The sequence below is a fragment of the Chiloscyllium plagiosum genome, chromosome 27 (genome assembly GCF_004010195.1).
Source record: "Chiloscyllium plagiosum isolate BGI_BamShark_2017 chromosome 27, ASM401019v2, whole genome shotgun sequence".
NCBI classification, from domain to species: domain Eukaryota; kingdom Metazoa; phylum Chordata; class Chondrichthyes; order Orectolobiformes; family Hemiscylliidae; genus Chiloscyllium; species Chiloscyllium plagiosum.
The window spans coordinates 13674680-13686861 of NC_057736.1; the positions used below are offsets into that span (position 1 = coordinate 13674680).

General features: G+C 41.4%; 1 protein-coding gene across 5 annotated transcripts in view; it reads right to left on the reverse strand.

The window, feature by feature from the left end:
* LOC122563562 (mannosyl-oligosaccharide 1,2-alpha-mannosidase IA-like) overlaps positions 1–12182 on the reverse strand; it is a 144330-nt gene that overhangs the window by 22806 nt on the left and 109342 nt on the right. For all 5 annotated transcript variants that reach the window (XM_043717457.1, XM_043717455.1, XM_043717456.1 and 2 more), the window contains one exon: positions 4273–4388. In XM_043717457.1, coding sequence (XP_043573392.1) covers positions 4273–4388 — 116 coding nt within the window. The remainder of the gene's footprint in view (positions 1–4272; positions 4389–12182) is intronic.

The following is a 12182-nucleotide window of genomic DNA, read 5'->3' on the forward strand; positions in this document are numbered from 1 at the left end:
CCATTCCTACAATGCCTGTGGTATCCGCACTGCCATGATTCTAGCTTCTCATTCATCTCTGATTTTAAGCATTCGCCATTGGCATCTGTACCATGAGCTGTTGATTACTCTTAAGTTTCAGAACTCCCTTTCTTTACTTCTTTGTCTCTTTCCTCCTTTTAAACTGCTACTTCAGGGAACACTTCAGCAGTCAGGGACATTCAGCCTCAGACCTTCAGGTAACCATCCTCCAAGGTGGATTTCAGGATACACAACAATGCAGAGTGGCCATGCAGAGGCTGATAGCCACGTTCAGTACCCATGAGGATGGCCTCAACTGGGACCTTGAGTTCATGTCACACTCTGGTGACCCTACTACACTATACAATCTCACAAACACACACTCACACACATAAATACACACACACTTTTACATACTCATACACTCTCGCAGACCCTCTCTCATACACAGGCTCTCTATCAGACACAAACACACAGACACCCTGAGAGGTGCACACACACAAAAGCACTCTCTCACATTCATATGCACATACTCACATTCTCTCCCTCACACGCATGCACACACACATATAAGTCTATGGGATGAACTTGCATTTGCAGAATTGTAATTGCATTAACATTCTATTTTGTTCAAAAAGCACAAAATCTGCAGGCTGTCAATACATGTAATATTTTATAAATTCCTACTTTGGAAACAGAACCAGTCTGACTCAAGATTGCGATACAGACAGAATCTAACCTCACACCTTTAATGCATTATCTGAGCTGCTATGTCACTTTTTATAAAACCTTAAGTTATTTCGAGAATGTAACTTGAAAGAAGTTCTGAGATTTACATATTAATGAACTGAAACCTGCAACCCATTTTAAAAGATTAAAGACTTAACAGCAATCTAGGTTTAGGGTGCTGGCAAAGCACAGAAGGTCAGACAGAATCTGAGGGGCAGGAGAATCAATGTTTCGGACAAGAGCCTTTCATCAGGAATGAGGCTTGTGAGCTGAGAGGGTGGAGAGATGAATGAGGGGGGATGGAGCTGCGGGGAAGGTGGCTGAGTGTGTGATAGGTAGAGGAAGGTGGGGGTAAAGGTGATAGGTTGGAGAGGAGGATGGAGTGGATAGGTGGGGAGGAAGGTGGACAGGTATGACAGGTCATGAGGGCAGTGCCGAGTTGGAAGGCTGGAACTGAGATAACGTTGGGGGAGGGGAAATTAGGAAACTGGTGAACCCTCCCCCCCACCTTATTCCAGTTCCAATCATCCAACTCGGCACCGCCCTCATGACCTGTCCACCTATCCACTCCACCCTCCTCTCTGACCTATCACCTTTATCCCCACCCCCGTCCACCTATCGCATACTCAGCCACCAGCCCCAGCCCCCTCTCATTTATCTCTCCAACCCCTTGGCTCACAAGCCTCATTCCTGGTGAAGGGCTCTTGCCCAAAACATCGATTCTCCTGCTCCTCGGATGTTGCCTGACCTGCTGTCATTTTCCAGCACTCCACTCTCAACTCTGACTTCCAGAATCTGTAGTTCTCACTTTCTCCTAGCAATCTAGGTTTGTTCAATATATCGTATCAGTTATATGCATGACACTGTGATCTTTTGCTATAAAGTCTGTGGCTTATGATCCTACTCCACAGCTACCTGATGAAGGGGAGTACTCCGAAAGCTGGTACTTCCAAATAAACCTGTTGGAACATAACCTGGTGTTCTGTGACTTTTAACTTTGTCCACCCCAGTAACAACACCGGCACCTCCACATCATGCTACTTCTTTAACTACATTTTTGGTTTACTATCATCCCTGATCAAACTGTTTGTTAACCCTTGTTGAGATGTTTTGCAGTGTTTAAGGTATCATTTCATTCAAAGATTTTATTACTGAGATATGCTGAAGGATCAAGGTTAAAGATAAATTGTAAGGATGACAAGTGGCACAAAGACATATATATAGATCCACTCAAGGACTGGGGAAAAAAAACACAGGGAAGTGAGAAATTATCCACTTTAATTGGAAGAATGATAAAGCAACACAAGTCTTAAAAATAAAAGCAAAATATCAAGAATGTTGAATATCTGAAATAAAACCAGCAAGTGCTGGAGGAACTTAACTAGTCATGCAGTATCTGTGAAGACAGAAGTAAACACTCAAAACATTGACTGTTTCTCTTGCCACAGATGCTGCTAAACCAGCTGCTTTTCTCCAGTTCTATACCTTTGATAGGGAAGAGACAAGTAAATATTGGCATTCAGACTGGCTTTGGATTCCTTGTATATGAACAACAAAGAAGCCCACAAACCCACCAACACACCAAAACAGCAGCTAATGAACTTGTAAGACCCTATACAGACAACAAGCAAAACTAATGTCATTTACAAAATACCATGCAAGAACTGTAACAAACACTACATTGGACAAACAGGCAGAAAACTAGCTACCAGGATACATGAACATCAACTAGCTACAAAACGACATGACCCTCTCTCACTGGTATCCTTACATACAGATAATGAAGGACACCACTTCGACTGGGACAACTCATCCACTCCAGGACAAGCCAAACAGAGACACGCACGAGAATTCCTAGAAACATGGCATTCCAACCGGAACTTTATCAACAAACACATTGACTTGGATCCCATTTACGAATCCCTGAGAAAAGGAACAGGAAATACCATCACTCTAGGAAATGACATCACCACAGGAAATGGCATCACCAACCCAAAGAAACCCAAATATATAAATAGGAAACATGAAATGCCAGCAGTGCTTCGAAGATGTATGATGACGAAACTTCTGAAAATGTACCTTCCGGCTCAGCGAGCAAACCTACATCCAGAACCTCAACCTGAGCTATAAATCTTTTCAAAACTTGCTAACCACAAAGTGATGGCAAATTATTAAAAAACATTAGTTGTGCATTTCAGGTAGTTGATTGAATTAAGGCTCACTGCAAGAACTTGCACCTGTCTTTTAACATGACTAGGCTGTTTTGCTGCAGCTACCACATGGCTCTGGCTGACCAGAAAACTCTCCCACTCTTATCACCTGTGGATGAGAAAGACTTCCAAACTGATAATCACACTGTTTGTCTGTCTTATGACACACTTTCCATGATCATCAGGTCCACAGATAAGGTTTGAACTCAGAAACATCTTCTGGTTCAGAGGGTGGGACACTACCATGATGCCACAAGACCTCCCAAATTTTTGATTAAGCTCATATGAAATATTGTGCACAATTCTGAGTACCATGCTTTAAAGAAGGATATCAAAGCATCAAGGCTTTGAAAAAGCTGCAGAGAAGGTTTACTGGACTGAAATGACACCAGGAAAGGTAAATTTAAGCTATGTAAAAAAGCTAAGTTTTTCTCCATTGAGCAGAGAAGTTAAGAGAGCTAATTGAGGGCATTTTTTTATTCCTTTTTGGAATGTGAACATCTCTGGAAAGGCCAGCATTTGTTGCTCATCCTTAAGTGCCCTCCAGAATGAGGTGGTAAGTTGCCTTCTTGAACTACTGCAGCACATCTGACATTGATACACTTATAATGCAATTTGGAATTCAAAATGCACATCTATGATCTTACTCAATGTCAGTGCAACGAGGGGCCAAACAGCTTACTTCAGTTACTATTTTGTATATTTGATTGGCTCCTTTGACAACACCATCTAGACCAACAATTTCTACTTCCTAAGCACAAAGGTTGTGACACAAGGAAACATCATCTTCATATCCACCTCCAAGTCACACACCATCCTGATTTGAGCTATATAATTGTTCCTACATCGTCACTGAGTCATCAAGTGTTATGGGGAGAAAGTGGGATAATTGGGTTGAGAAACATATCACTTATGATTGAATGGTGGAGCAGACGTGATGGGCTGGATGGGCTGAATGGGCTAATTTCTGCTCCTATATCTTATGGTCTTATGGGTTGAACACAATCACTACTTAGCCTCTTTATAACGTGCCTGAAACAATGTTCAAGCCATGCTACTTTACTTTAATTCAACCATAATGCACTTCTTCAATGTATCACTAAATTTGTCCATAATTCATAATGACAGTTTTGCCCATTTAGTCCACTGCCTCACTCAGAGAAATCTTGCAAATGTAAGCATTCTAACGTGATCTGAAAGAAAATGTTGATGATGGTGGAATAATTACACAAAATATCCGTCCTTCTCCAGCCTTCAACTTTTATATTTTAAACACGAAATGTGCTAAGATCTAAAGTGATATTTCAAATACTTGTGCAAGGTTGTACAGTACCTGTAAAGCTTCATAATACATAGTTTTGGCCTCCTCATCAGTTTTGTCAGACATAAGCCAGGTTTTGATCAAATATTCATAGAAGCTGTCCCCAAGCCCACCAATGGAAACATGATCTAGAAAACAAAGTTAAAAAGAGTTATATATCATGTGTTGGAGTATTATTTCACTATCACTCTAGTATACACATTAAAAATAAACAATAAATAAGGAAGTAGGTTTTTACCTCTTCATGTCATAACTATGAACAAATAAAACATGTAACTCCAAGAAACAGGTCTCTTTGCAATGACATTCTGTCATACAACAGACTGGAAGACTGCAACCCAAGCACTATCTTCAGTTCTTTCACCCTCAGCACAAATGGTATTATAAGCTTTAATCACAAAACTTGATATTCACACTTTTTTTAGGAGAAGATAAAAACAAGGAGGTAAATGGAATAGTATTTTGAGGAAAATGTTCCAAATTGTAGATCTGTAAGAATAATAGGGTGGTTATGGTAGGGAATTTTAAATTTCCAAACATAGACTGAGACTGCCATAGCGTTAAGGGTTCAGATGGAGACGAATTTGTTAAGTGTGCACAAGAACATTTTCTGATTCAGTATGTCAATGTACCTACTAGAGAAGATGCAAAACTTGACCTACTTTTTGGAAATAAGGCAGGGCAGATGACTGAGATGTCATGGAGGAGCACTTTGGGGTCAGTGACCATAATTCTATTTGTTTTAAAATAGTTATGGAAAAGGATAGAACAAATATAAAAGTTGAAGTTCTAAATTGGAGGAAGGCCAATTTTGATGGTATTAGGCAAGAACTTTCAAAAGCTGATTGGGCACAGATGTTTACGGGTAAAGGGACGGCTGGAAAATGGGAAGCCTTCAGATGAGAGAAAACAAGACTCCAGAGAAAGTATTTCCCTGTCAGGGTGAATGGAAAGGCTGGTAGGTGTAGGGAATGCTGGATGACTAGAGAAATTGAAGGTTTAGTTAACAAAAAGAAAGCATATGTCAGGTATAGACAGAAGAGATTGAGTGAATCCATGGAAGAATATGAAGGCAGTAACAGTATTCTTAAGAAGGAAAACAGTAGGGCAAAAGGGGGACATGAGATAGTTTTGGCAAATAGGGTTAAGGAGAATCCAAAGGGTATTTACAAATACATTAAGGATAAAAGGGTAATGAGGAAGAGAATATGGCCCAAAGATCAGCAAGGCGACCTTTGTGTGGAGCTGCAGGAGATGGGGGAAGATACTAAACGAGTATTTTGCATCAGTGTTTACTGTGGAGAAGGATGTGGAAGATATAGAATGGAGGGAAATAGATGGTGACATCTTGAAAATGTCCATATCACAGAGGAGGAAGTGCTGGATGTCTTGAAATGCATAAAGGTGGATAAATCCCCAGAACCTGATCAGATGTACCCTAGAACTCTGTGGAAAGGTAGAGAAGTGACTGCTTGGTCCCCTTGCTGAGATAATTGTATCATCGATAGTCACGGGTGAGGTGCTGGAAGACAGGAGGTTGGCTAACGTGGTGCCACTATTTCAGAAATGTGGTAAGGACAAGCCAGGGAACTATAGACCAGTGAGCCTAACGTCGGTGGTGGGCAAGTTGTTGGAGGGATTCCTGAGTGACAAGATTTACATGGATTTGGAAGGCAAGGACTGATTAGGGATAGTCAACATGGCTTTGTGGATGGGAAATCATGTCTCACAAACCTGATTGAATTTTTTGAAGAAGTAGCAACGAGGATTGATGAGGGCAGAGCGGTGGACGTGATCTACACGGACTTCAGTAAGGCGTTCGACAAGGTTCCCCATGGGAAACTGGTTAGCAAGGTTAGATCTCATGGGATACAGAAAGAACTAGCTATTTGAATACAGAACTGGCTGTAAGGTAGAAGACAGAGGGTGGTGATGGAGGGTTGCTTTACTGGAGGCCTGTGACTCGTGCAGTGCCACAAGGATCGGTACTGGGTCCACTACTTTTTGTCATTTATATAAGTGATTTGGATGTGTACTTTGGAGATATAGTTAGTAAGTTTGCAGATGACGCCAAAATTGGAGGTGTACTGGACAGCGAAGAAGGTTATCTCAGAGTACAGCAGAATCTTGATCAGATGGGCCAACGCGCTGAGGGGTGGCAGACGGAATCTAATTTTGATAAATCAAGGTGCTGCATTTTGGGAAAGCAAATCTTAGCAGGACTTATACACTTAATGGTAAGGTCCAAGGGAGTGTTGCTGAACAAAGAGACCTTGGAGTGCAGGTTCATAGCTCCTTGAAAGTACAGTCGCAGATAGATAAGATAGGAAAGAAGGCGTTTGGTATGCATTCCTTTAGTGGTCAGAACATTGCATATAGGAGTTGGGAGGTCATGTTGCGGCTGTACAGGCCGTTGGTTAGGCTACTTTTGGAACATTGTGTGCAATTCTGGTCTTCTTCCTAGGATGTTGTGAAACTTGAAAGGGTTCAGAAAAGACTTACAAGGATGTCGCTAGGGTTGGAGGATTTGAGCTATAGGGAGACACTGAATAGGTTGGGGCTGTTTTCCCAGGAGTGCCGGAGTCTAAGGAGTGACCTTAGAGGTTTATAAAACCATGAGGGGCATGGAAAGGATAAAAAGACAAATGTAGAGGTTTAGGGTGAGTGGGGAAAGGTATAAAAGGGACCTAAGGAGCAACTTTTTCACGCAGAGGGTGGTGTATGGAATGAGATGCCAGGGGAAGTGATGGAGGCTGGTACAATTGCATTATTTAAAAGGCATGGGTATATGAATAGGAAGGGCTTGGAGGGATATGGGCTGGGTGCTGGCAGGTGGGACTAGATTGGATTGGGATATCTGGTCGGCATGAACGAGTTGGACCGAATGGTCCGTTTCCGTGCAGTACATCTCCAAACGAAACAAAATAGAGGAAACATTCAAGACCATCAAAAATATCCTTATTGGCATAAAATTCACTAAACAGGAAGAAAGCAAAAAACAAACTGCCATTCCTAGATGTCACAGTGGAGTGAACAGCCAATGGGGAGCTTCAAACCAGCGTCTACAGGAAAACAACGCATACAAACCAAATACTGAACTACAGAAGCAATCATCCTAACACCCACAAACGAAGCTGTATTACATTATTTCAATGAGCCACTACACACTGCAGTGCCAAGGAACTGCAAAGAGCAGAGGAAAATCACCCATACAGTATATTCAAAAAGAACGGGTACTCAAAGAACACAGTCCGCCAATTTCTCAGCAACAAACCCAAACAAGCAGACAAAACGCGTCCAGAAACCCTAGCCACTCTCCTCTACATCAAAGACATCAGAAATGACTGCCAGACTACTCAGACCTCTTCGCATCATGGTGGCCACAAACCCACCAACACGCTAAATCAGCAAATAATGAACTTTAAAGACCCCATACAGACAAACAAAACCAATGTCATTTACAGAATACCTTTCAAGAACTGTAACAAACACTACATTGGACAGACAGGCAAAATACTAGCCACCAGGATACATGAACATCAACTAGCCACAAAAATACATGAGCCACTCTCATTAGTATCCTTATATACAGATGAGGTAGGACATCACTTCGACTGGGATAACACATCCATCCTAGGACAAGCCAAATAGAGACACACACACGAGAATTCCTCGAAGTATGGCACTCTATCAACAAACACGTTGACTTGGACCCCATTTACACCCTCTGAGAAAAAGATCAGGAAATGACATCACCAATCCAAGGAATCCGAACACATAAATAGAAAGCAAGTCACTAACACCAGTGCTTCACTGGAGGCTCACTGATTATGTTACCTAGTATGGTGATGAAACGTCTGAAAATGAACCTTCCAGCTCAGTGAGCAAACGTACATCCAGATTTAGAATAATGGCGGAAAACAACATACTTAATCTAGATTAACAATCAACTGGCAAAGATTGCGTGGGTGCTCCGGTGTCCTCCCACAGTCCAAAGATGTGCAGGTAAGGTGAATTGGCCATGCTAAATTGTCCGTAGTGTTAGGTTAGGGGTAGATGTAGGGGTATGGGTGGGTTGCGCTTCGGTGAGTCGGCGTGGACTTGTTGGGCCGAAGGGCCTGTTTCCACACTGTAATGTAATGTAATGTAAAAAAATGTAATGTAATGACTGCAAGGAATAAGAATAGAACTGGGCCAAATAAACTGGAAACCAAGTTTGGCAAAAAATCTGAGACTGAATGATGAGTTAACTTCAAAGAAGATACGGTTCAGACACAGTCCAGTATATTCCCTCAAAAGGGAAAGGTAGGAGAAAACAAATCCAGAGTTCCCTCGATAACAGAGGCAGAAGTCAAGTTAAAAGAAGAAAAAAAAAATGTTTATGACAGGTGAATACAGAAGGTTTGAAAAGAAATGAAAAAGCAAATGAGAGAAGCAAAGACAAGTTATTAAAAAAAAAAATTGGCAACCAACACAAAAGGAAATTCCAAAGTCTTCTGCAACCATATCGCGGTCAAAAGAAAGAATAGAGCTGATTAGGGACCAAAAGGAGGATTTACACATAGAGGCGGGAGGCATGGCTGAGGTGTGAAATGAATCTTTGGACTTATCTTTGCCTGCAAAGCAGATGTGGCCCAGGTAATGGCGACAGAGGAGGAAACTCTGTAACTGGAAATGTTTAAAATTAATGAGGGGAGATGTTGCCTATACTTAAAGTTTATAAGACAATGCCCAAGGTGAGATGCATCCAAGGAAGACAGAAGCATTGGTAATAATCTCTCAATCTTGCCTACTGCAGGGGCAGTGCCCAAGCACTGGAGAACTGTACACAATGCAACTGTTTTGAACAACGACATAAACAATGATCTGTAACTGATGGGCCTGCAAGTTTAACTTCAGTGGTGAAGAAACGTTTAAAAATAATTATTCAGGATAGAATTAATTGTCATGTTATACCATGCATAAACTCAGAAAAGGAATCAGCTTGGACATATTAAGAGTGAATTGTGACTAACTAACTTGCTGGATTTCTTTGAAAAGATAACAGAAAGGATTGATGAGGATAAGACTGTTTGTGAGGTGTTCATGGATTTCCAAAGGGTATTCGATACCATGCCACATAGACTTGCAATGGAAGTGATACACTGTGGAATAAAAGGGACAGTAGCAATGTGGATACAAAATCAGCTGGAAAACAGAGATAATGTTTAATGGACTAAAGGAAGGTTTGCATTGATCTACACGCATTTAGAAGCAAATGGACTTACTAGCGATAGACAGGATGGTTTTGTGTTCGGGAGGTCATGGCTCACTAACTTGATCGAGTTTTTTGAGAAGGTAATGAAGATGATTGATGAGGGAAAAGCAGTTGATGTTGTCTACATGGAGTTCAGTAAAGCCTTTGACAAGGTCCCTAATGGCAGACTGGTACAAAAGGTGAAGTCACATGGTATCAGGGATGAGTCGGCAAGATGGATACAGAACTGGCTTAGTCATAGGAGACAGACAGAACCAGTAGAAGGATACTTTTTGGACTGGTGGTGTTCCACAGGGATCAATGCTGGGACCTCTGCTGTTTGTAGTCTACATAAATAGTACAGAGGAAAATGCAGCTGGTTTAATTAGTAACTTTGCAGACGGTACAAAGATTGGTGGAGTTGTGGATAGTGAGAAGGCTTGTCAGAGGATACAGCAGGATATAGGTCAGTTGGAAGCATGGTAGAAAAATGGCAGATGGAGCTTAATCTGGACAAATATGAGGTAATCCATTTTGAAAGGTTGAGTACAGGTGAAAATTATATAGTTAGTGGAAGAACCCTTAAAAGTACCAATAAGCAGAGGGATCTGGTTGTGCAGACCCACAGATCACTGAAGTTAGCAGCACAGGTAGATAAGGTAGTAAAAAAAGGCTTATGGAAGGGGCACAGAGTATAGAATAGACAAGTTATGCTGCAGCTTTAATAGAATTTTAGTTAGGCCACACATGGAATATTGTAGACAGTTCTAGTCACCACACTGTCGGAAAGGTGTGGGTACTTTGGAGAGGGTACTGTGCAGGTTTACCAGGATGCTGTCTGATATGGGGGATTTGAGCTATGAGGAAAGGTTGGATAGACTGGATTTGTTTTCACTGGAATGCAGGAGGTTGAGTGGCAAACTAATAGAAGTTCATAAGATTGTGAATGGTGTGGATGGATTGGGAAGTATGAGGCTTTTTCCCCCAGAGTGGAGGGTGTCAATTACCAGGGGACACAGTTTCAAAGTGTGAGGGGTGGAGGGGGAAGTTTTCAAGAGATGTGCGATGCAAGTTTTTCACACAAAGGATAGTCAGTGCCTAGAATGCACTGCCAGACGAGGTGGTGGAAGAAGACACAAAGCATCATTAAAGATGCACTTGGATGAGTACATGACTAGGAGGGGAATAGAGGGATATGGATCCTGTATGTGAAGACAGTTTTAGAATGGAAGGGCAAAATGTGGCAGCGCAGACTTGGAGGGCCGAAGTCTTGTTCCTGTGCTGTACTGTTCTTTGTAAATACACACACAAAGTATCCAGATATTGATGCACATGGCACAATTTCAATGATTGCAGACAATATAAATTTGGGAGAATTGTAAGTTGCGAGAAGAGGGTAGAGCTTCAAACGGATGTCAACAGATTGTTGGAGTAGGAGGGTAGATGGCTGATGAAGTTCAATGTGGAAAAGAATGCATTGATATATTTTCATGTGTCAAGACAGTATAAAGTAAATGGTACTATTCTAAAGAGTGTTTTATGCATGTCATTAAAGGTGGCAGGATATAAAGAGGGAGCTGTTTATAAAGCATAAGGTATTGTAGGCTTCATTAACTGGAGCACAAAGAACAAAGATTATGTTGAACCTACATGTAACTGGTTAGACCTCAGGTAGAGTACGGTGTACAGCTCAGGGCACTCCACTTTAGGTAAGACATGAATGCACCAAAGGCAGTGCAAAAGAGGTTTTTGAGAATGGTTCAAGGGATGAGACATTTTGGTTATGAGTAAAGGGTGGAAAAGTTGGGACTGGTTTCTTTGAGTCGGGAAGCCTGAGGGGAGATTTGATTAAGTTTTCAAAATCGTGAGGGGTCTAGACAGAGTGGATTGGGAGAAATTGTTCCCACTTATAAAAGATCAAAGGCACAATTTTGGTATGTTTTGCATAAGAAGCAAATGTGAAGTGAGAAAAAAGCTTTTCGACAGCAAGTGGTCTGGGTTTGGAATGCACTTCCTGAATGTGTGTGAAAGCAGGTTCAGGTGAGGCTTTCAAGAGAGCATTCGGTTACGAGGAAAAGGCAATTTGGCACAAAAGTAAAATGCTCAGTGCAGACATGATGGATTTAATGGTCTCTTTCTCCCCCATAATAATTCTGTGGTTGTACGTGCAGCTTTTGACATGGTGGATAACACCATGTGTCCCCAAAGTCTGACTTCCAATATCTAGCTCAGTGGAACAGTATTACTTAACTCTACCTATAGCCATCTGTTGGAGCCAGGACATTTCCAGCAATGATTTTGTTTCCCAAACACCCAGAATTATCTCCAATGTCCCCTCATGAATCTATCCCTGCTCCTCTTTGTTTTACATCATCTGTAGCTAGATCAGCTTTCATATTCACAATACAGTAAAAAAAAAGGTTGATATTAAATTGGCTCCAACATATCTAAAGGAAAAGCAGTCATCACACAGCAAAGGATAGATCACAATAACAGGAAAAAGCCAAGACCAGCTAGCAAGTTACTTGGACATTTGCCTGTGTTGTGGACAGCAAAATAAAAGTAAAGTGACAATTAATATTATACTGTATTTGTAGGAACCTACTGATTACAGGCCACCATCCAGAAATGTGGTGCTAGATTAAAAGGTCTTTTATAAAAAGGCAGAGTTTAGAATGAAAGACAC